General features: G+C 38.5%; 1 protein-coding gene and 1 long non-coding RNA gene across 4 annotated transcripts in view; one reads left to right on the forward strand and one right to left on the reverse strand.

Annotated features, from left to right (window-relative positions):
- The window catches only part of LOC121948810, a 69086-nt gene that overhangs the window by 31124 nt on the left and 13209 nt on the right, over nucleotides 1-24753 (forward strand). The window contains exon 4 of one of the 2 annotated variants that reach the window (XR_006106188.1): nucleotides 15401-15490. The exons of the other annotated variant lie outside the window; for it this stretch is intronic. This is a non-coding gene — a long non-coding RNA (uncharacterized LOC121948810). The remainder of the gene's footprint in view (nucleotides 1-15400; nucleotides 15491-24753) is intronic. 2 annotated transcript variants of the gene reach the window in all.
- si:ch211-184m13.4 (uncharacterized protein LOC798560 homolog) lies at nucleotides 11676-15078 on the reverse strand. 2 transcript variants are annotated; one of them, XM_042494292.1, is made up of 4 exons: nucleotides 15027-15078; nucleotides 14549-14899; nucleotides 12785-13299; nucleotides 11676-12709 (listed from the first exon to the last, which is right to left on the reverse strand). In XM_042494292.1, exons 2-4 carry the CDS (start codon nucleotides 14892-14894, stop codon nucleotides 12545-12547), a joined length of 1026 nt encoding a protein of 341 aa, XP_042350226.1. In that variant the 5' UTR covers nucleotides 14895-14899; nucleotides 15027-15078; the 3' UTR covers nucleotides 11676-12544. The 2 variants fall into 2 exon arrangements, with proteins under 2 accessions (XP_042350226.1, XP_042350225.1); XM_042494291.1 differs by lacking the exon at nucleotides 15027-15078 and having other exon boundaries at nucleotides 14549-14906.

The raw sequence follows: 24753 nt of genomic DNA on the forward strand, positions 1-24753 counted from the left end.
TGTTGACTTTAAGAGACAAAACAGTTACTGGAAACAAGCCTTCCTAGTTTAGAAGACACTTGTCAGTCCCCGAGAACCGATTTTCATTCAGATATCTTGAGATGAGAGTTCAAAGGACCCCTTTGAAAATGGCCTTGCCAGTTGTTCCCTTGCAAAAATTTGCCTAATGCTGTGTTCACACTGAGTGACAAGGCAACAACGTTCACGTTTGCCTATTGCTGCCGCGGCTAAAGTGTTGCTCAAGCGCTTGTCAACATACATAGTTCTGTCCCAAGGGCCTCTGTGTCTGCAAATTGCGACAAAGCACCTTGACCATAGCCTGTGTTTGAAAATGGATGATGCGCCCCCACTTACTCCCGCTATGCTTAAGTGAGGCCAAAATATACAGGATACAGGCGCTGCCATCTTACGCAGGTGAAGTCATTTGGAGCCAGAGTCTGAGCGGTAGCAATGTCCGCGGTGGGGGGGTTCCCGGCAGAACACCCGTCCAACCAATTGCGAGAAGCCCCATTAAATGCGAGCAGATGCACTGGCTGTCACAGCTGCCAATCATGGTGGAAAACCCCCTTTTTGTAGAATTGAATAACTCATTAAAAACAAACTATCATAAAAACGATCACTTGATAAACACCAGGGTGATGAGAACTACCGTCAGCGACAGAAATCATCTTTGGGAAAAATGTATTGGCGTTTACTTTGAGTTTTTAGTTTGGCATGTGTCCCACTATCGCCACAACAATATGCAAACAACAAGTCTACAAGGGAGGCAAACTAATAGTAACCTTTCACTAAAAAACATTAAAATCATATGCTTCACCACATCACTGGAGCACTTGAAAAAGTTCAAGCCAGCTCAACCTTGATTAGTGCATCACACCCATCACGTCAAATTATAGCTCCAGGCCATTATATTCTCATTGGAAATGACTCTTGCCTTTTGCTATGTTGCTTGTAGTGTGAACATAGGACAATTTTAGTGTCAATTCGCCCCCTTCCCGACAAGCTATGCCGACAGTGTTGGTACCAATGGATGGCTTTGGTTATGTAGTTTCCCAAAATATGCCACTGTTTTAGATTAAAAAATGAGTACACCACAGCCTCTTAAAGATAGTAATATCGGCCTCCAATTATTTTTGCCAGGGGGGACCAGCAATTGTATCTAAGACGATCCTGGCTGCAAATTTGGCTGCACCTGATCGTGGTGATAGCTGTCCTGGTTCTGTGACCCTGCCTTCGGTCATACTCGTGCTGTGGCTGCACTGATACCGTACCCCCGGCTCGCCCCGATCGTAGTCTTGGTTTTATTATTGCTGTGGTCATGTATGAAGCTATACGCCTGTGTTTATGTAAGGGGTTCTTTTTCAGGAGTTTTTCCTTAGGTGATGTGAGGGTCTAAGGGCAGAGGGATGTTGTATGCTGTAAAGCCCTCTGAGGCAAGCCGTGTTTTGTGATAATGGGCTTAATAAATAAAATTGACTTGACTTGACTTGACTTGACTTGACTTGACTTGACTTGACTTGATAACATGGCCAACCCGCCCCCGCTTGGGGACACCACTGGAAAGAAATTGAAATGAAGAAAATGAGCAAATTCATAGAAATTTTTTTTAAAAACAATATAAGTGGAGCTGTGTACCCAGAAGTAGCCCAACTGCTCACAATGTAAAATCAAAAGTTAATAAACACATACCTAAGTTTTGTGCACTAAATGATATCCTGCGGTTTTCACACCTTTGAATCATCCACGCCCTTCTGGGTACCGCTTTAACTTGCTTTTTTAGCACATTTTCAGCAAGGGGATATGCTCTGTGATGCCACATGCAAAACAATATGCACTTTAAACAGATTTACCTGCACAGCACTGCACAGTGCACTGAGTAGCACACAAGTTAGTTAGTAGAGTGTTCAACCTTTTGTCCTCTCCAGCTGCACTCAGGAAAATAGGAGAAAAATGTTTCTGCATTGGGAATATGAAGGATTGTGCTGATAGTTTAACTCTTTCAAATTCTGTTTTTTATTGACCTCAACCTTCCTTTGTGCAAAACAAGTCCGGCAGCGAGGCAGAGGAAGCAGTTTAACTTCCTCAAGGCCTTGCCTTGTGGGTCTGACTCATTGGGCATCAGACAGCCAGATCACACCCATCGCTGACAGACAACAGACACGATATTCTGCCATGGCTATTCATAGACAACAATAGAGCTAAATACCAAAAGAAAAGTCCCTTACAGCGTCATAACTCTCCGTCCTTGTAGTTATTGGGATCTTATATTTAAATGACATAAAGCAATAATTGTGGTCAACACGATGATAAAAAAGTGTAGTATTTTTTAGAAACTGACAGATTTCTTAGAACATTTGATAATAATCAGTGTTGTGTACATCCTGTGCATAAAAAGGGAAGATATGAGACTGAAACTTCAAGAAGGATATCCTCTTGAGCTGTACCTGTTGAAATATACAAATATTTGCAATAGTTGCTTCAGTATAGTTGTTGCATGGTGGTGAATGAATGTCTCTATCTTACTCTACTGGATATTTTTTGCTATGTATTTACGTGTTCTCATACGTCGTACGATATTGCTGCTGGAGAGAATTAATATCAGAAGTGCCTTTATGACCTGCTTTATTTTTCCAAGATAATTTAAATGGCAGATTCCTCTACTTGAAAAAAAAAGCATTGTTATTTTTCACGTAAGCTTTCTAAATATAAAACAAGCTTGAGCATATCTGTTGTATTTCATGATGGCAGTTAAATGGCTGTTGTGTTTACAGACTCCTGTCGGTGCCAAACATGGAACAAAGTTGTGTTCACTATACGGCACTGAATTAAGTGTTTACCATGTGTTAACAGGCCTCTCTGCTGTTATGCGGCACATGGTTCAGATAAGATTGCAACAGTTGTACAGGAAACTTCTGTGGCTGTTCTTCACTTCTTCGAACAAGAAAAATCAGCCTTGGTTGAGTAACAAAATCTGCATCAGACTGATAACTGACGACATTTTACAGCACTAGACTTTATTGATAGTATCAGAGTGTAACATTTTATGAGTCAACCATGGAGTTATTAGTTGGCTCATAGTTACAATATTATTTATTGAAACAAACTACAAATATTTAAAAGATGTTTTGACCCAAAAAAATGAAGTTGTAATCATGTCAACTCAACTTTATTTATGAACTACCTTTCATGCAAACATGCAGCCCCAAGTGCTTCACATACAAAAGTGAAACAACACAGAGGAAAAAAAAACAAAAAACAAACAACAACAACAAAAAACACCAAGGATAAAATAAAGTAAAAACATCAATGATTAAAACTTCAGACTAAGTCTGTAATTTCACTTCAAATTAAAAACTAAATTAAAAAGATTAATTTTCATTAAAAACAAACAAACAAAAAAGAGTTTTTCATTCGAATATGCAGAGGCAGTGCGCGCCATAGATTAGGGGCATAAAAACGGATGACACTCGACACATTTACTGGAGTGCCTCTACATTTTTAAAATCAAATTGTGGTATATAACTATTGAAAAAAAACTTTCTGTTTATATTTGCTTCTCTTTTTTTCATTTTTTTTAGTCATGTACGCAGCAGATTTGGACCAAAATTCTCACCAAATGATTATTTGTGCAGTAAAGGTCAAAATGTGACTGTGGCACATGTTGCTGTGATGGCTCTGCACTCCAACACATTTGATTTAAAATACATTTGAAGATATTTACATGTCCATTTAATGAACTGTGTAGGTATTAACACCCTCTTTCTTATGAGTCCCTCACTGCCTGGCGAATACGACCCCCAGAGGGTTAAATGGTCAATGAATCCTGCACAGACACACTGCAGGTGTTCATTAAAAACACATTTAAATGCATTTAAAAGTAAAAGTCGCCACTTTGACCTCATAGTCACATTATATCCAATGTGTCAGAGTACAGCACCAAAACAGTGACAGTGTTAAAACTTTGCAACTGCACCAGAGATGTCATGTGATTGTAGTGACCTTTTAGCCATGGATCATTTGTAACTGGCTTCGGTTACAGCAGAGGATCTGTTGTAATGATAAAGTTGCAGCCATATGCTACACCTTTACGATACCATTATTTCAGTTACTGAGGCTGTGCAATAGCAGTTTGTACAAAACTGAATTGGGCTGGTTATCAAATCATATTTTACCTTGAATAATAAACCAAACATGTTGTTTAAGATAGAATACCACATGGGCTAAAACATCCTATTTTCCTCTTTGCACAGCACGTGCCATTTTTAAGTCATTATTACATAAATCCAGGCACCTCTTCTCAGATGAACAGTGCGCTCTTCTGGCAAGAACAGAGTACTGCAGCTGTTGAGGTCTAGCTCATATACAGTAGGTTCAATAAGAACAGTATAGGGTCAAATATTTGCACTTGACACCTTTTTAAAGTACACTAAGACTTGGGCTGCAACTTCAGAAAGTCACAGGATGGCATTAATGTTTTTATTGCTCTCAGACTCTCCTTCAAATAGATTCAGAACACAAAAGTTAAAGACCTATATTAGGTCCATGGTAATCATCTGAATTTATATATGATTTATTTTATTTATTTATTTTATTTAACCTTTATGTAAACAGTAGAAGTCCAATTGAGATTCAGAATCTCACAACAAGTTGACTAAAAACACAACTTAAAACAGGCAAGGGCAATGGTGATTTTTTGCTTCTGAACGCTGCAAACTTGCCAGTTTGCAGCGTTCAGAAGCTATACATGTGCATTCAGTGTCCAAAAGGTCTTTAATCCTGTTTTAAAATCTCCCAGGCTGATGAAAGAGCACAGTTTAAGGTGACTCTGCAGCTGACACTGAGATGACGAAGCAAAAACTCAAAAAGCACTTTCACCAAAGACAGTGCAGGCTCGAGGAAAGATATCCAAAAGCTGTATATGTGATCGACGGTTGCAACAACTGACAGTTTTGGGAATCAGTAAAGAACATGATAAAGATTCATTGGAAGTCATACTTAATGAGCACACTAAAGTTTATTTTAGATATGTTGAATGCTGGCATACACAAGTCTGGCCCGAGTGCTCTGTGAGAAACACAGTGGCAGTGCAGGAATTCAGTCAACATAATGTCCCACAGTTGTAAAGGCAGCTGTGGACACTGAATGTTGTATCTAGTAGAAACAGAAACTTAATTAACAGTGTGTAAAGTTGTGGGTGTCGACAGGTCGACGAGATGTTGCCGTTTGTGTACCGCCTGCTTCTATTGCTTGGCGTGGTGCTCTCTGGTGTGTTTAGACGAGTGGTTGATTGACAGAGCCTAGGACTGGGTGAGGTGTGTACCAGAGGGCAGGGTGTAGGTGATGGGCACCCCACCTGGCTGCATGCCCTCTAATGCCCAAAGCCACTCTTAGTGCGCTCTCCACGGTGTCGTGGTGACAAAGAGGTTCGTCTTGAATCAGTTTCTTAGACTGTCAGGGATACTTCCGGGGATGGCTCTTAAGATCTCGGTGGCTGTTGCCTCTTTCATCTCCAGAGAGGCCTGCTCACTGTACCAGTGTGTGTGATGCGCAGGTTCGGAGTGTATTTCAGTGACCAAAGTAAAGGGCTCGGGCTCATAAATGTCCATGTATTCTGCCCTCCACGTCTCATCCAACAGGCCTCCCAGCATGGTGTTGATCAGTACCCTGACACATCTGTTGAATCATCATGTCTAGACTAGTGTGTGTGTGTGTGTGTGTGTGTGTGTGTGTGTGTGTGTGACTTGCCCTGGGTCGGACCAGGGTAAGTCACACACACACACACTAATTTCCAAAATATTTATCTCCTTTTGATATTAAATCATAACAAAATGAAAGAGCGAATGTTGCATTGTATGTAGAGCCTGACCGATGTTATAGCTCAGCCGATTTTATTGGCCCCTCACAGATATATTGGCATATATGCTGTCCAATACCCATAAACATGAAATGGTTTTATTTTTACAGAGCAGTGCACTTTTAAATTATATATTGATATATCAAAATCAGGGTTTTTTTTGTTTTTTTTTAATTAAAAAATAATTACACCCTAATATTGGTATTGGAATCAACCCCACAAATCCAGCATTGGTTGGGCACTAATTGTTATGTAGTCGTACATGTAATTGTGTTGCTTTTCTAAGAAGCTATGTGTTAACAACAGTTTTGTTAAAACTAGCCTATTGGTTAATTTGACTTCTACTGAAAGTGCAATACTAAACCACAAAAAAGAACCACTCTTCATACTCTAGTCAACTTTAGCTTTTTTTACCTATTTTATTTGGAAATATTGTATTTATAAATATTTCCTCTTCCAGTAACTTGTTTAAAATCCAGTGTATATTGCAACTGAAACCAAAAGATAAAAGATAACCTTGGACTTTTTTAGGTTTCTTCCTTGAGCCGCAAACTTGTCTCTGTTCCACCAAAAAATACCCTAAAAAGTCTGCACCTGCCCTGACATGTGAGAAGAGTTAGAGACTATAACAATGATATGATTTTTTTTGCCATATGAAAATACAAAATGACAACCTATCCTCTAACACAGTGGTTCCCAACTGGTCCAGTCACAGGTCCAGATTTCTCCTTAGTCTTTAGCACACACAAATTTTATTTCACAAAAAACATGTTGACTTAGAACACAAAGAAAGAAAAAAATACAGCAAGCATAAACAGAAACAGCACTTCAAAATAAAAGCTCTGTGGAAATTCATTATACTTAAAAATAAAGTTGTTTTTTTTTACAAACTTGACATATTCTTGAGTCACTTGTAGTCCAGTCAGAATGAACCTGCAACCCAACAGTTGGGAACTACTGCTTTAACATGTTTTATTATGACAGCAAAGATAAGTTTTCTGTCCTGTCAACCAGCAGTCGATGTTAGCTTTAAAAAAGAAATGCAACAAGAGGGTATATGATGAAAAACAAGATTGTTTTCATCAAGAGATGGTTTTTAATGATAAGTAATGTTTTGCAAAAATGCATAAAGCATGTTCCTCCCACTTTTGTGATGTCAAAAAATGTACCGTGAAAGATGTGTTCTTTAGATAACATATGTCATGGGTTAGTTGGGGTTTATGAGTAATATTTTAAAAGTGTCAATAAACCTCAAAGATCCTGCTTCTGCTGCTGCTGTTGGAAACCAAGTGAGTTTGAGTATGAAAAAAACAACTGCAAAATGTCACCAATGTTCTTTATAACCACACATTTGCAGAAGCTACTGTTTTGTTTGATATACTTTTGTATCACCAAAACAGGAAAATGTGTGTCACTTTAATCAAATTGTTAAAAGGGAACGAAAATTCAAAATTCAGACATGTTTTTTCCATGGCAAGAGACAGTCCAAAAATATAAATAAACATGAACAACTCTGGTTCCCTGTTAAGAACCACTGTTATACTTGATGGTGTCACAGTTTTGAGACTTACTTCTCTAGAATAATAAAAATTAAAAAGTAGTTGTAAAAAGTTAATTGTTGCGTCTTAAACAATCTTTCCAAAATCGTTTTATTTTTTATTTTTACCGCAAAACACAAACATTTTGTATTCTTATGGTATTATTCAAATCTTAAACTGTTTATTTGTCTCTGTTTTATCAAATGAATTAGTCTGTAACCATAACTGTGCAAAATTGTACAAATGGAGCAATATCACTGAATAGAAAAAAGGCCACCAGTTGGTGTTAGGTGAAGGAGACAAAGAGAAAGTGGAAAGAAACTGAAATGATTAAGAGGCACTGGATTATATACACAAAAGTATTATGTCTATAATAAATATGATATCACTATTGATTGTCTTTGGCAGACAGTGGAAAGCAAAGACCACCATGCAGCAGAATGCCAGTAGAAAAAAGAGGTGCAAGGGGATAAAGGAAGAAGCCACAAACTGACACCAGGGTGAGGAAGTGCAAATGTTGTAATTCAACAAACATCTCTGGGTATTCACCAAAAACATAGTTGACTCCAAAGGGCAAAGCAAGCTATATTTGAATAACACGTCATACACAGGGGAGAACCGAATGTCCTATGTGTAGAAAGAGTAACAACAATATTTCCAGTAATAATAACAATAGCCAATCATAGCAAGCATGCAGTAAGACTCACAGATTAGGCCTTTTTAATTACAAAGAATGTATTGCACAGCATTGAAAGACAACAGGGGAAAAAAAGAAATATTTTAAGACTTTTTTTAAAGAAATGAGAGAATGAGCACATCCCAGGTCCTCAGGGAGGATAAATCAGCATCTCAGGCCTTAAAAGTAAAGGCAGCTTCTCCTCTGAATTGACTCTTACAGTCCAGTCACAGAGATAAAATGTTGACATTGCATGTTTTTGAGCATAGACGTTATTTTCCGCAGTGACTGCACCTCCAAACCTGATGTTTTTATGCAAAGCATTGGTGATTATGTCACCGAAACTGTGTTATCTATTGAGTCAAATGTGGCATCTACAGTTGTAAATGTGCCACCAAAGTAGATGTTTTATAATGAGTCATTGGAATTTTTCATTTTCATTTTTTTTATAATGAAGTAATTTTCTGCAGCAATTGTTCCATCAAACCAAGTGTTTTTAGCGAGGCATCAGTGGCATTTCCGGGCAAGATTGTGGCACCAAAACTGGGTATTTGAAGCCAAAACATGAACTTTATCTAACCATAACATAAAGTGGTTTTCATGCCTAAAAACAACAACAAGTTGACCGCAGCATTGGTAAAATGTATAAAATGCCACGTTTTAACATATACCCTAAATGATAATGCACAGATGTTATATATTCGTGGTTTGCAGAAATGTACAATGCTAACATTAATTCTGGTGACAGGGTTGACTATTGATACAGCAAGACTCACAGCTTTTAAGCAGGTCCAACTTATATGATGGGAGGAGGGCAGAGGGAAGAGATGGCAGAATAAAGCGCTGCAACATTAAGTAGAATGTTTCTGGTGTGAACTTAATGTTTGCACCAGTGGTTTGTTTATCTACAGGAAACACAACTGGTTTTTGGGTATATCTGATTAAACGTTATCTGATTCGTTTGATACCACTTGAAGTTGGGGCTGTTTTTGCACTTTTTTGCTCTCAATGTAAGGTTAACCTTTCTGATTACATTGAACTGCACCATTCTGAACTGCCCCATTCAGTCAAGTAACACATGAAAAACGTACCTCTGCCTTTCCAGTAAGGGCTCAGGTCTCATCAGGTTCATGTAAGGTGAGGTAAAGTAAGGTGGATGCTGATGGATATGATCTCTAGATATGGAAACGGCGAGTGGGTGAGCAATACTGCCATCCATTCAAATAGGAATTTGTGGATAATGCATCAATAATGTTGATGAATCAGAAACAGAATATTTTTCGGAGGTGGATGTGCTGTGAGAAACCAACCTTGACAAGAATGTTTGCATTGGGCAATTCTGTGAATCCCTGGAGAACATTTGAAGAACATCTTTTTAATGTTAACTGCCACTTTTTTGTAAGATATGTTTTCTACAATAGTGTGCATAACAACTTCAGAATTTTTTGAGAATTTGAATGCTTTGGCTAAAAATGTGTCTATTTAAGGAAACAAAACTGTCTAATAAAACATTGTTAATTTGACACTATAAGGTGTTAGATAACAAAAAGGTTTGTAGTTTCCAAGTAGCAGGCTAAGCTACATACGGTACATCATACGGCTATTGATAATGGTGCTGTGTTTATATATACTATTACACTGATTCCTATCTGTAAGCAATGTCAACTATCAAACATCAGATTATTTCAGTGTTTCCCAGTAAAGATGTCCTAACTTGCTACATGCATTTTTTTTGGGGTGCGTTTCGCGAACCTCCAAACTATTTTCGAAAGGAGCAGCAAGCCTATGCCCAGTCTCGCTTGATCATGGCTGGATGAGCTGAATGTTGTTGTCGTTTGTAGTGTATCTGGGCACTTTTTGTGCTCCATTCACTCGCTCGCTGTATGTTCAGAAGAGCTATTAGTCCCTTTAATGGGATTTTACCAGTGGATTTTGGATTAGCGACTTACTCAGAGGAATTGACAGAATGTAAATGGACCTTCACTTTTATATTGCTTTTCTAGTTGTTAGACCACTTAAAGCACTTCCATGCTATGAGTCACATTCACCCATTCACACACATTCATACACTGGTGGCTGAGGTTGCCATACAAGGTGCCACCTGCCACTAAGTTTTTAACCGTTTATAGACATTAACACATCGGTGGAACAGACATCAGGAGCAATTTGGTGTTAAGTATCTTAGCCAAGACACATGCTTTGGCATGTTGACGGGAGAAGCCAACCTTCAGATTGGTGTATGACCCGCTCCAACCCCTGAGCCACAGCTGCCCCCAAATACACTAAATGCGAAATGCTTTAAAAATGCCAGTCCTAAGAGTAATAATGAATAAAATAAATAAATAAAAATTATGTTTTAAATAGTAAAACTTGAGCTTGAGCTGACAAAGAACATGTCACACACAGAACGAGTCATATCATCAATAGGCTGAAACCATATTGGGCTTTATTCTTGCAATTCGATATAAGACAAATCTTAAAGCTGTGTTACTCAGTCTTTTTACATTAATACTGGATCAAGTGAGAGTGGTCACTCTTGTAGTGATTACACCTATGTCACCTGATGTTTAATATTGTCACTTATAGAGTCAGTTACTGACTTTCAGGGCCCTCTAATGAATAATTTTTATAATTTGTCTTGTTTGTGTTTTCTGTGTTTTGACAAATAGATCATTTTTTCAATGATATCCAAACACAGCTATAATCATTCAGACCAGTTCAATACTTAAATACTTCATGACACAACTTGTGCACATCACTTTCTATGCAAAATCATACAGCAGCTTTTCCAAAACGCAGGAAATGTTAAAGGTTAAATTATTTAAATATGGCATGCTGCACTATAAACAGACAGCATGCACCTGCTTAAATTTGCAATACACACACACACACACACCAGCCCCACCACAAGATGTGAGACCCAGCTGGAATGAGGCGTATGAGGGGGGAGCAGGAAAGGTGGATGAGGAAGTGGTGATGGCATTTATCTTTGCACGCCCACACAGAACTCAGTTGTGGGTATAAAAGAGAGATGTCTGATATGTTCTTATTTTTGCAAAATATGTAGAACTCCAGGGACCATCGTAAAAATGTTTTTCATATTAAGATATCACAGCCTGTTCTCACTCCCAACTTGTCGAGTACTGCTTCATTGTCAGTGATCTCTGTAATGTGCAAAGGCACTTTGCCCATCAAATACTGTGGTTTTTTCAGTCAACATCAGCGTCAGAAATGGACGCTTAGAGACATCTTTCACGGTGGTGTGATACATACCAGGCAACAGTTTGTAAAGATCAAGTCAGCTAGCATTCTATAAAGAAAGGACAGGAACAGAGGTGGATTGGTCAAACAAACTCTGAACTTTCACCTATAAGCCCATTGGTAATTTCCTGTGTGAAACCAAAAGTCTATAGAAATATTTTGATGACAACATAGTGGGCTGGTATGTAAAGCATGCTGAGTTATGTTACATGATGTATGTCACGTTACATTACATAATGTTAGTACCAGCTGTACCTATTTTAAGCCCAACACTGATGTTTATTTTATAACTTAACCATGTGCTTTTGTTTCCTAAACCTTGGGAAATTAACCTAAAAACAAAGTGTTTTACCTACATTGCAAGTTTATTATGAAAAAGACTATATACATGTAACAACCAGAAACTGTACATTTACTGTTTAGAAAAGAGAAAAAAAAAGAAGTGGCACACAAGGAAAAATTTACACAATGCAGGTAATAGGCATAAATGGACACGCTGTCCCTGAATTTCCAAAACTCACGCAGGAGGGTATGTAGCATTTCATATTTTGACATGTAGGTCCAATAAAGCGGCGATATTTATAAGCAGGGATGAGATTGGGTCGGATACCAGCCAAATTAATTTGCAATAGCCAGGTGTCAATCTTTAAGGGCAATCACTCTCATATTTATACACAATATGTAGAATTCTAATACTTCGCACTCAAATGTCAAATGTACTTACACACTTTACCAGAAAATGTTTGCCACATTACTTGGTCAGCATATTTGATTCTCTACGTAAAGGAAGTGAAAGTTGCTGTTGTAATGCATTAATGTCAAAGTTTTATCCAGGTTCCACCTCCAAAACAAAAAACCCTCCTATGCACAAACACTGAAACCAAAATTCAGTTTGACACCACTGGTACAGCACCCACATGAAAAAAAAAAAACCCACAAAACAAAGGTAATCGGATACAACATAATGTAAAAAGAAAATTATAATAGATATGGAACAATCCATTTTATGCAGTATTCACAAACATCATAGGAAATTTGCAAATGTAATCTTATTTTTAAAGTTCTCAAGTTACTTCTCCAAAACACATCAAATATCACATATGAACACACAAGAGACCAAAAACAGGCCTTTTTGGGTTTCGCACAGTAAACTAGGTCTTCTGTGTGGCATTGGTTAGATGTATATATATCCTGTAGGCTCGGCTGTGGTTTCTCTCAGGTGTTGCTGCTGCTATTTTCAGCTGTCATTTTGGAGGAGGCACCGGAAGTGTACAGATAGTCCTTGAACAGGCTCAACACCCGCTTCTTGTATGTCTTAATGGCAAAGAAGTAGATGACTGGATCCAGGCAGCAGTTGAAGTTCATTAGTGAAACTGTGATCTGCAGAGAAGATGATTATGAAGAGGAAAATTCAAGGGGAATGTTTGAAATCAAACAAACAAGAACAGTTCTTACCTGTAAGGACACCTTAAAGGCCCGCAGTTCCTGGCAGGTTACCCAGTGGTCTATCTTTCTGGACATAAACTGCATAACATTGAGGTGGTAAGGGCTGAAGCATACGATGAAGGTGAGGAGGATGAGGAGAATAATGGTGTTGGCCCTGTGATTTCTCCTCGATCGACCAGTTACAGAGTTTTGCTTGGCTGCAGCTCGCAGCTTCAGGTTGATCTTTGCGTAGCAGCATATGATGATGACGAGCGGACAGCAGAAGGAGATGGTGCAGGCCAGAAGCAGGAGATAAGGGATGAAGCGGGAGCCCTCAAAGTTGAAGTACTCCATACAGGTCTGTTTACCCTGGTGCTCACGCAGCATGCTGCGAAACAGCAAAGGCGCGACCTCCAGGGACACCAGAGCCCACACTAGGCAGGAGACCCTGCGAACCACCTTCACACTCCGCAAACACTGCAGCCGGTGTGGGTGCACCATGGCCAGGTATCGGTCCAGACTGATGCACGTCATAAAGCCAATACCTGGTGGAAATATGAAAGGTTGATACGGTGAATGGACTTGCTTCTTTCTCGTCTTCTGACCACTCAAAGAACTTTTACACAACAAGTTGGCGGAAGCTAACACACAACTACTCAGTTAAAAATTCACGCGCAATTTGGGGTTTATTATCTTGCCCAAGGATCGAACGACTGATCGTCCAACATGCTCTGCCTCATGAGCCACAGCCAACTCAACTGCATTACAGTTTAGGCTTAACACATGTAGATCAGAATGGCAAAACAAATGATAGTTTTACTGATAGCCAAGAAATGATGGAGATTATGAATTTAGGCTGAATATTCTGGGTGGTCATTGTCCCTGTCCCATTCTGACACTTTTTAAATGTCTGTTTCTGTAAATGTCAGAAAATGGTGAAAAATGTCAAATCAGTGATCCCAGGATGACACCCTCAAATGTCTGTGTTATAGAGGAGTAAATAGAGGGAAAATATTCACATTCATAAATCTGGAATCAGAGAATTTTGACTTTTTTCTTGAAAATAATACTCAAATTGGGTATTATATTAGATGTCAATTCATTTTTATAGGTGACAATTGATTAATCGTTGCAGCTCTGATTGGCAACTTTCTGAAACTCTTACAAGGCTTTTGTTCCACTATTCAGGAAACTGAACACTTTTTCTTTATATGACAGAGATATTTTTTTATATTTAGATATATGTTCTTGCCCTCTTTTTCCATCATCATTTAGCAACTTTTTACATTTGAATTCCCAAATTCATTCAAATAATTCTGGTCAGGTTTATCATCTTCACTTTCCTTTTTTCAAAACAAAACATGGCCAGCACTCCCTCAGACATTGTGGTTATGTAATCTTAAGGACATTTAAAAATTTGATTTGACATTTATTTCTTGATGTTTAATTATTTTATGATGGGAATGTGTATGTTAAAGATATATATATATATATATATATATATATATATATATATTCATTTATTTTATGTTGTATTGTTCTACCCCCCCCCCCAATAAGTTGATGGGAGGTCCATTGTATAAGCCTGTGGCAATTTTTTTTTTTTTAAATTCTTATGTTTATTTTATGTGTTTTTTTTGTTCTCAAATAAAAACAAAAATCTTTATCTTGTACTGTTTTCTTGTCTTGTGTAAATGCTGATGTCATTCATGCATTCATGCACACAATTAAAAACTAAAGTCATCACAATCTACTGTGCAGATATGGATATGGTAATTGGCAACAGATCATTACCTGCATATGTATTTGCAAAGAAGAGCAGTGCGGTCAGTCTGCAGAGGGCGTCACCAAAAGGCCAGTCAAAGTGGCGGATGTAATAAATGATTCTTCCGGGCAGTGCCAGTGTGAACAGGGTGTCAGATAGTGCTAGGTTGACAAGATAGACGGAGGTGGAGTTGAACTTCTGCTTCCTCTGGCAGATGACATAGAGAACCAGGCTGTTGCCGCACGCACTGATGATGAAAACCACAGAGTAGAAAATAGGGAAGAGGACCACGGCTGCTTGTTGGTAGACAAACACATCGCAGCTGCTCTGATTTGGAGAGTTTTCAGAATCCAGGGTGATATTTTCAATAGCCATCCTACCTGTCATTGGGGGAAATAATTGTGTTAATCATAAATAATTGCAGGAGGTTAACAAGTGTGCATAAGCAAAGGAACACAAGCCCTTTGAGTTGGATTAAAATTACCATATTAAGTTTATTATACTTACAACAAGAGATTCAGCTCCCAAGTTAACACCCCTGAGTGTGGTGGTTGTGGTTGCAAACTGACTTGCAAAACTTTAAATACTCCCAAAAAGGTTGGATGCAGTGTTTAAATCCCACCTCTCCTTTTTGACATCACATGTCTGTCAAACTTGGTGATTCATGCTGACACTACAGAAGCTAGTTGATGCACTGTGCACAGAGCATTGTTTTATAGCTGTTCATTGACAACTTTGAAACAAATGTGATAAGAAATCTCCTCAATAGTCATTAAGTAGCAGTAATTTAGAATGTGTTAACTAAATGTATGAAAAATGCGTTGTTTTAATGCTTTTCTTTTTCTTTTTTACTGTTTTATTCTATCTATCAATCTATCCAGCTACTACCATCATGTCGCCAGCATGAAGGCCAAGAAAAACGCTCATAAAAACTCCTTCATTCCCACTGCCATGAACATCTTAAATGAAAGGTAATGACTCATACATCTACATAATCACTATGCCACTTTGCACACAGTATATTAAGATTTTTATTCTGTCAAAATTATTGTATTAGGTATTTCTGTTTTTCATCTGTCTATCTATCTTTCTATCTATCTATCTATCTATCCTTTCCACATTATATTTCCTTATTAGTAAGCCCTAAAAGCTTTTGAATAGTACTTATCTCTATCAAAGCTCCTGTATAAGTTAAGTTTAATTGCTGCTTTGATCACATGAGCGGTATACTTCATAATGACATGTCTACCACATCATGCTGTTCCATCTTGGCCATTTGTCACATGCTCATATTTGATGCTGTTACTCACTCCTTTCTTCCCAATAAGGGACTGTTTGTTATTTATGAGGGGAGAGGGGATGGTGCATACTGGGGGAAGTATGTCAAATCATTTTTTGTAGGCATTTTTTCCTAGGGTAGGGGCATCCAATTTTTAAATGGTTGTGTTTTGTATTTATATTAAATACCCTCTGGATTCCAAAATCATTGACTGCATAAATAGTGGACATAGCTTTATCACCTATTGGTTTATGGACTGCTGTTTTAAAGCCTTGCGTTTGGCATCTTGGAGCCAGAAATGACCAGAAGTGATAAGAGGGTGGAGCCGTGGAGACGCGGGGCGAATATCTGACTTATAGACTCTAGCTGACAGACGGCCTATCATTCAAGAAGCCTCGCCCTAAATATACATAAAACTGTCCTCAATAAATGTTATCAAGTAAGATATATAAAAAATCATCCTGTAGAGTTGTCATGAATCTTAAAATTAGCGATATAGACCAAAACTGTTTTTTGTTCCAGGCTGATCATTTCTGCCGTAAAGTCGGTCTGTGAGGATTGACTGGCTTCTGGAGCCAGCTTCTAGTGGCCATTTAGGAAACTGCAGCTTTTGGTGCTTCTGCGTTGGCTTAATTTTCAGCCTCAGATGCTTCAACTTGGTCAGGAAACATAAGCAAATCTAAGCGAAATTTTATAATATTTCATCAAAGTCACTTTTCTCATGTCGCATTTATAATTTTGCATAATGCATAATTTTTTTGAAGAACCAAGGCTTTCTGATAAGTCAACTTTCTGATAATATTCTTTCCGGCTGTGAGTGTGTGTGTGTGTGTGTGTGTGTGTGTGTGTGTGTGTGTGTGTGTGCATGTGCATATGTGTGATGTGTAGGCTGATTTAATGTTGTAGGTTTTGTGTGATAGTGGTCATGCACCCATTTTTGCTGCCGTGCATGCACATTTTTTGTGATAATGCCATTTGTAAGAAGGATTTGCATTTTGATTATGAAAGTTGCTCGTTTTGGAGATCAGTGTTACTCCTGTGCTGTTTGCTCATTGCATTGGCTCTAATACCTACATTTGGTGTGAATATTAAAAAAAAAAAAAAGTTTGGGGTGGAGGGAGGGGTCATGCATTTTCATCCAGTCACTCAGGAAGGCTCAAGGTAAAATATCTGTAGCTTAAGGGAGGGTCAAGGTAAAAAAAAAAAGAAGAAAAAGTCACACCCCAGCCCCCCCTTCTCCGTATGCAAAACAAGTCAGAACAGTCCCTAAGCACAACATGAACACCCGCACAAAGCCATGTGTTTTGTTAATAAGGTGGGTATTTGTGTCACCATGAATATTGATGGTTAACCTTATGGGTACCCAAATTCCCCAAATAGGAGGTGAGTCTCCATTAAGGGACTGTGAGCAGCAGAGACCTCACAGTTCCCACAATGTGTTTTTGTGAAGAGTGCTTCTCTCGAGTGCCTGTCTGTGTTTTAGAGTGATACAGAGGTAGTGCTAAAAACAGCAAGCAAGTACTGGTTGTGTTAATGCTGCTTCTCTGCTTGCAAAGTGCGCAAATTTAAGCTGCTTTCAACAAGAGAATTTATAATGTGATATGTTCAGTGGCTACAGTTTAACATAGTTTGTATATTTGCACTCCTGCTTGCAGTTGCTGCAGCGTACTTTTGAGAAAGGTTAGATGAGGTGATAACATGAGGTTTTATATCATGTTCCTGCCTCTGAGGTTTCTTACTCTGTGTGAAACTGAGGTAAAGACAGGCAGGCCTGAGATGGAGCTGATGGAAGCTATAGAAGGAAGCCGAAGTAAAAAACTGTCACAATCCTGTGATGTGTGGATGAATCACTAACAGTTTGAAGAATTTCACATCTACATACATCTCATCCACCAACCCCCCATAAAGATTAAAAGCATGAACAATCTAAACCGAAAAGAACGCTCTGCTAAAATTCTGAGAATAGTTATGCGGGTAAAAAATGTGGCAAAAGATGCAGGAGCGTCACTTCAGCAAACCAAACTGACTCAATTTGCAAATGCAATTCTAGTTTTTTTTCTTTTTGTTTTTGTGGGGGTTTTTTTTTCAGTGATCTACTAACGGACAAAGAAAAAACTCATAATTTAATAGAAAAGATGATTTGCTAAGAAGAGCTCACATTTGCACGACCTTTCAAAAATATTAAAGAAGTTAAAAGCACAACAATTAATGCTTTATTGTCATTTTAAGCCTCAATTAAATACAAATTTGGTCCCGGCCATGTGCTGAATCACATCAGAGTTTAATGAGACTAATATGACAGTACAGTTGTCAAGCTAACAAAAGAAGTACAGTAGACACACACATGCTACAGTATCTCATCTCGCTCGCCCACCAAAGCTCTCCAGGTTGGTGTAATTGAAATGGATGGCTGCTGCAAAGGCAAAAGGTCACTAATTGTCACCAGTCAAATGCGGTTATAATACAGCTCACTTAGGTCACAATAAGAGCTTCATGTAGACGATGTCACCTGCAGGTTAGGAGCCTGCTGCACTTCAGGGCCTGCTTTTCATGCTCCATTTATTTTGTGCGCAGAGTTAAACATCTTGTACCATCTGAACGGCGTGCTGGAAAAGGAAAAGACAAGTCGTCTGTTGAGCGCTCGCTAGGAGTCCCGGGGGGGTCTCTCGGTGTTAAATGCAGCGGGAGGACGTGGAAAGAGGGAGATGATCACTTTGGCTCATGTTTGCCCTTTGCATTTTCACTACCAAAAATAACACATGTAGAGATTTGACCTATTATTAAGGAAGAGACACATAAATAACTTTCACCTCTATTCACCTCAAACATAACACGTATTGTGTATCTGTTCAAACTTGCTTCTGTTGATGGTTTTATAGTAAAACTGAAAGCTTGGGACTGCGACAATGGCTCTTTCCTTTCTTGGACAGCTCTCTCATATCTAAATGACAATAGGTGAGTTCCCGCTGACTTACAAAACGACTTGTATGACCTTCCCCAAAACAACATATGTTAACATTGTGACGTTTCCTGTTTTTAACACCTAACATTATGAGAAAGGCATGGTTCCAAAACTAAGTGGTTAAATTTAATTTTAAAAAAATAGTAGTTATGGATTGGCAACAAGTCATTTAAGTCACTGGTATAGCATGCTACACATACTGACCTACTGTACTACGCTGTTATTTTAACAATGTGATTATGCTTCTTACACAGTTGATCTATTTGTACATTTTTCCAATGAGTGTTTTTTTCCAACTACTGTTTTTGTAATAACTATGGGCTCAATCCTAATACATCGCTTTCCTCTACTACGTAGCACTTACCCCACAGTTTTGTATGATGACGGGGGGCAAGTTGTCCAAATATTTGTTGAGATAAAAGGGTAGGGAAAAGTGTTGGGGCAATATGGCCCACCAAATGGAGGTTCTTCAGGGGCACGCTTCAAACGGACAGTTATGAAAAATCATCTGCAAATTGCCTTAAATAGCAGCAAAAGAAACTGACAAATGTATTTTTTTCGTCAGGGCTTTTCTCATGCACCGAAGGAACACATCCTACAAAAAGTAATGCACCAAAATGCGTACATTTCCTGCGTAATCATGAGCCAGTTTGCTAATTTGTTTATGAGCCATGTATTTGGGAAGGCTGTGATCATGTGAGCTGACAGGAGTGAAGAAGGAAGCGGTTTGTAAAGATGGAGGTTGGGGTTGTGAATGGGTAACAAAATACAGGACTTTCACCTGTGACTCTCCCCAGGAGACTGGTGTTTGGAACTGTGTGAACCTTGAGTGAATTTTTATACATTTTCGTTGTACATTGTAAGCCTCATTGTAATGTAATTTGTTTGCCTAAACCAAAACTCAGTACTTTCTTTAATAATACATTACTTCATCCGTGGGGTGCTTATTCGTATATCATATGAACTATTGTATCGGGATATGCTGCTTCATTAATAACTATTTAAATATTAAGATAACCAATGTAGGCTATTACATTGATTTAATGTTGTTATCCAATTTCATAGGAGAAGATTTCAACTACTTTCCATTGTAACTCTGTTCTGGCGGGCAAAAGGGCACTCGAAAACAAGCGGTAGGGGTAAAAAGAAAGATAAGAAATGGGTCTGGGCAAAGTCATAAGTTTTGTTTCAGCACTGTGGCCACATGTGAAACGTGGGGTTTGGGGGTCTTCTGCCCTAAAATATTTTGGCCCTTAAACATTTAGATTCCTGCATTCTAGTCAAAGGTTTCTGCATAAATTTGTACAATTTCTACATAAATTTAAGGTGTAAATGTTTTTAATCCCATCAAAATGAAACTCCACTGTTATTTTCATGTTTTTATTGGGGTGGACAAATACACGTTTTAAATATTGAGGGCAACATGTCCCCTGTGTCCCTATATCAGACTGGGCATAAATGTAATCCAGCTAAAAGTACTGCTGAGAATAGACTATATAGAATTTGTTTTACAATATTCTATTTTATACATCACATCAGCACCATGAAAGTGGTGCACATGGTGGTGTGTAGTAGTGTGTTTGCAGTTCTCTGGGTTGATGGGTGTGTGACATGAAAGGTCTTAGGAAATTGAAAGTGACGACCCAGCATGGAACATGCATGGAAGTCACTTCTCAGATATGTGACCTTTTTCTGGTTGTTAAGTCAGGGGTGGGCTAAAAAAAAGGAGGGAGGAGGAGGGGGGAACAAACTGATTTGAAGAGAATTATACAATAGTCAATGGTGCAACTGCAGCCCATAAAAGAACACCCCAGAAGGCATATCGTTTTAAAGGCACCCTCACGGTGGAGGGGGACCAGTGGTGTGTTGGTGAGGCAAACTGGGAATGACTTCTGGTGTCCACAACATGTGTGGAATAGCCAGCATGGTTCCACAAACGATGCCTAACCAAATTTGGGATGTTTTTTGCTGCCAAAATGTATTGTGTATGAAACTTCGCCCTCACAGTTAAAATTTGAGTCTGGTGTATCAAACTAACTTCATTGTCGAGCCAGTCAGCAGCTAACAAAAAGCACTGTTCGTGTGTATTGACGGACAATGACTTTTTTTCTAAATTAATGATGATTTTTAAATATACATAAACATGCAAAAAATATAATATAGAAAAAGTACAAAAGTCCTTCTTAAAAAAAAGAAACAAAAAAGAAGGGGTGAAACATTATTTTTAAAGAATTTATATAAAAAATTAATCTGAATATTAAAATCTGCTTAATTTTTTTTAACTTCTAAACTTGCCCTGTGCGTTATAAGCCTTTCATAATCTAAAATTAATGTTACACACTGCTAACATCAGTGTAAAAATGTACCATTATAATAATCTTTGTTTTAAGATATATATTTTTTGTGACAATGTTTGGCTTTTAAAGGTGTCTAAGACTTTTGTCAACTTGTCAGATATTTGTAAAAACATAATTTAATCAGGCATAGCTATATCCTATGATGCTGAAGTACAGGTAAGCTTTTTACTTTTTGATAAATTAATTAAATAAAGTTGCTATCAGGTATGTCTCAAGCATAACATGGCAACTCCGTAGCCCCCCTAAATCAACACTAAATAAGTATCATGATTTAAAATTAAGTATTTTGATTAGCATTAAGAGAACTTTGTAAAAATAAATTGGCTATTCCCTACGACTGTTGGGAAATTAATAAATATATTACTTTTTGTCAATTCCATCAGATCTTACCTCTAAAATCCATCATGTAGGTTTTTATGAAAATAAATAAATCACTGGGAGGATGGCCCGTTATACGGTTTAATAGTCAAGACTATGATCTCTTAAGACAGTGGTTCCCAACTGGTCGGTTGCAGTCCAAAAGTGGGTCGTGGGTCCATTCTGAATGGACCGCAATTGAATTGTGAATGTAAACTTAATTTTAAAGTAACAGTAAATTCCAGGCACAGAACTTTTATTTTGAAAAACCGTGTAGGTTTATTCTCGCAATATGTGTTATGTCTTTGCGTTGTAGGCCAACATGGTGTTTACATTTCGTAAAAAAAAACAAAAAAAAATTACTGTGTGTCAATTTATCTAATGTGTGGACTTTGAACTAATACTAACGATAAATCTGAGGGATATGGCTGAACCAGTTGGGAACCATTGTTTAAAGGGTATTTTCCCACCTAGGTTAACAGTAAAAATCAAAGCCCCCCAAAAAATAAAGTTCTCTCCCACTTCTTAAGAATAAGCGATATGTGTTGCAATGCAGGCTTCTAGAGTTAACTGCTATAAAGCATACGGCCACTAGAGGGAGTGCAATCATTACGAATCAGACCAGAAAATAATACACACCCATTCACAGTGAAGAATGAAATTAATTTGACCAAAATGTTTCACATTTAAAAAACAAAATCATTACATTTTTATATGTTGCATTTGTGTTATATAATATTTTAACTAAACACAGCCCGTGTAGTAGTGTTAAAATTGCGTGCTTGTGAGCATTTATGGATCTGTGTGTGTGTGTGCGTGCATAAGTAGACTGCTGGACATACCGCAGGGGACTCCTGCGTTGTCAGGGGGCCTCATGTGGCTCGTGTCTGTTCTCATCATCACCACCTCGCCCCCCCCATGCATCAGCCGCTGCCTGCCCTGCTCAGGCCCTGTCCCCTGCTCCAGCACGCTCGCGTGAAGACTCTGCGTTCACACTTTGCTTCACGCTTGTCACCTTTGCCACTGATGAGCTATTTGTTGTTTTTCCAGCCAACACTTTAAAAGCCTTTCCTTCACAGGGACAATACTGCTTCACTCTGCATTATTTCAGGCATGCTTAACTTGCTTTACTTGGGGGCCACTTTTGTAAAGTGATGGGAGGCCAGGGGCCAGTTGCAGCAGCCCCACACGTTTCTAGGATTTTAGGACATTTCTAGGATTGTAGAACATTTCTTGGATTTTAGTACGTTTCAGGGATTTCAGGATGTTTCAAGGATTTTAGGACATTTCTAGGATTTTAGGGTGTTTCTCTAGGATTTTAGGACAATTCCAGGATTTGAGGAAGTTTCAAAGATTTTAGGAAGTTTAGGAAGCAGGACATTTCTAGGATTTGAGGACTTTTCTTGGATTTTAGTACGTTTCTAGGATTTTGGAATGTTTCTCCAAATTTAGGACATTTCTTGGATTTCAGGATGTTTCTTGAATTTTAGGGCATTTAGGGTCTTAGCTAGGACCTCTGTTGTGGGATGCAGGGATCCACCACTGACACTTTTTTGATAAGCAAGCTCTATTTTGATTATGTTTTATGCACTCTGGCACCTTATATTACCAAAATCACTTTATCATTTCAGTTTTATTGTGTTTTAGGACCACCTGGCCCTCTATCATTGGCCAGATTTGGCCCGCGGGCCATAACTTGAGTCTCACTGCCTTATTTGGAGTAAGAGTAAAACAAGAGATCTGAGATAAAGAGAAAAGCATTTTTGCACCATTGAGGCTCTCTGGGTCGCAGGTGTCTATGGACAGCGTCTTAAACAATGTCCACAATCCCCTTTCATTCATAGTGAGTCTTTCTTAATCTAACATGTCACCGTGTTGACACTAGTGTAGCCGGTCGTGAAAAACACACACCAGCTCATTGTGCCTGGTGTCCGTTTGAACTGCTCGTGACTTCACACCCATGAGCACGCTGTGAATTCCACCTTTCTCCCACATTTGGGTAAAGTCTCATGCTACAGAAACTCATCATTTTAATGGGCTCATCACACGCACACACAATTCATAAGAGCACCCACAGATGGTGAGCTCTGATTGGCCCGTACACATCGAGGGATTCTTGATTGTTAAAACTTGAAAAAGGACTAAGTTCAATGGCTTCTAGTGGTCTGATCATCGGTGCCAGAGGCATCATTTTTAGTAGCTCAGAAGTTGCTCCTGGGTTTTGGGCATTTTATCAAAAAACATTGTGACAGAAAGCACTTTGTTGGAGCTTCAGACAAAAAAACGATGCGGCACAGTGAAACACACATCAAGATTTGAAGCTTCAATTCTTAACAGGAAGCTTTTAAACACCACTGCTGGAAACCAAACCAAGGTATTTCTGTCATTTAACGATACTGTACCGAAGTATAAAAATAGCTTAAAAGTACACTGAAGCCATAAAGAGGTAGTGTACGGCAAAAGTAGCACTTGAAACTTATTTCTTACAGCTTTCAGTGCTTTACTTGTTATGTCACTAAATTCAGTTGCCATAAAACATCACTTTTTGAAAATTACTTGTACTTTTTACAAGTCTGATCATCATCCAAGTAAAATGTGTCAGTATCGTGATGACGGACAGTCTTTATTTTGGTGTCTTTGTTCAATCTCTCACTCTTAAAAAATGATCTGAAGCTCAAATCTGAGGCTGTTCTGTAAGTAGTTTTCATATACATAATAAGTACAGAAACTTACGATCAATTCATGTAAATTTCAGGCTTAAAAAAACAACACCTGGTTACAGCCCTGTCATTTCCAGCCCAAACTCCACCCATGTTTGGAAACTCGCCCATTCAGAACACAAATACACACAAATATAATAATTTAGTTGGTTTAACAGATAAACATAAAGACTTTTGTCGGATTGAGAGTTCATTTTGAGGCTTTACTATTTTTCTATAAAGCACTTCATGGATTGACCAGTCACTTCTGGTCGTCCCTGCGGCTCGGCGCACGTTCCAGTCGCGGGCTCCAGTCTGTGGAACAAACTGTCCCACCACGTCACATCTGCCCCCTCTGAGTCATAGCACAGCTGAAAGCCCACCTCTTTTCTTCGGCTTTCATGTCCTTAAATCACCACTGCCAGTTGGCCTCTTCTAATGGTTGCATGATTTTGTTGTGTGCTGTGTTGACTTCTATGTTTGCAAAGCACTTTTGTCAGCACATTGTGTTAAATGTGCTATAGAAATATATTTGACTTGACTTGATGTTGCAAAAAAACCCAAAAAGAAGCAAAAAAGA

The sequence above is a fragment of the Plectropomus leopardus genome, chromosome 10 (assembly GCF_008729295.1).
Source record: "Plectropomus leopardus isolate mb chromosome 10, YSFRI_Pleo_2.0, whole genome shotgun sequence".
Classification (NCBI taxonomy): Eukaryota; Metazoa; Chordata; class Actinopteri; order Perciformes; family Serranidae; genus Plectropomus; species Plectropomus leopardus.

Bases quoted from the DNA above. Each gene is read 5' to 3' on its own strand.
- si:ch211-184m13.4 (XM_042494291.1), bottom strand. From the start codon at position 14,906: ATGACAGGTAGGATGGCTATTGAAAATATCACCCTGGATTCTGAAAAC. The intron at 13,300-14,548 runs GTAATGATCTGT...TATTTCCACCAG, and splicing joins CTTTGCAAATACATATGCAG to GTATTGGCTTTATGACGTGC. The intron at 12,710-12,784 runs GTAAGAACTGTT...TCTTCTCTGCAG, and splicing joins CCTTTAAGGTGTCCTTACAG to ATCACAGTTTCACTAATGAA.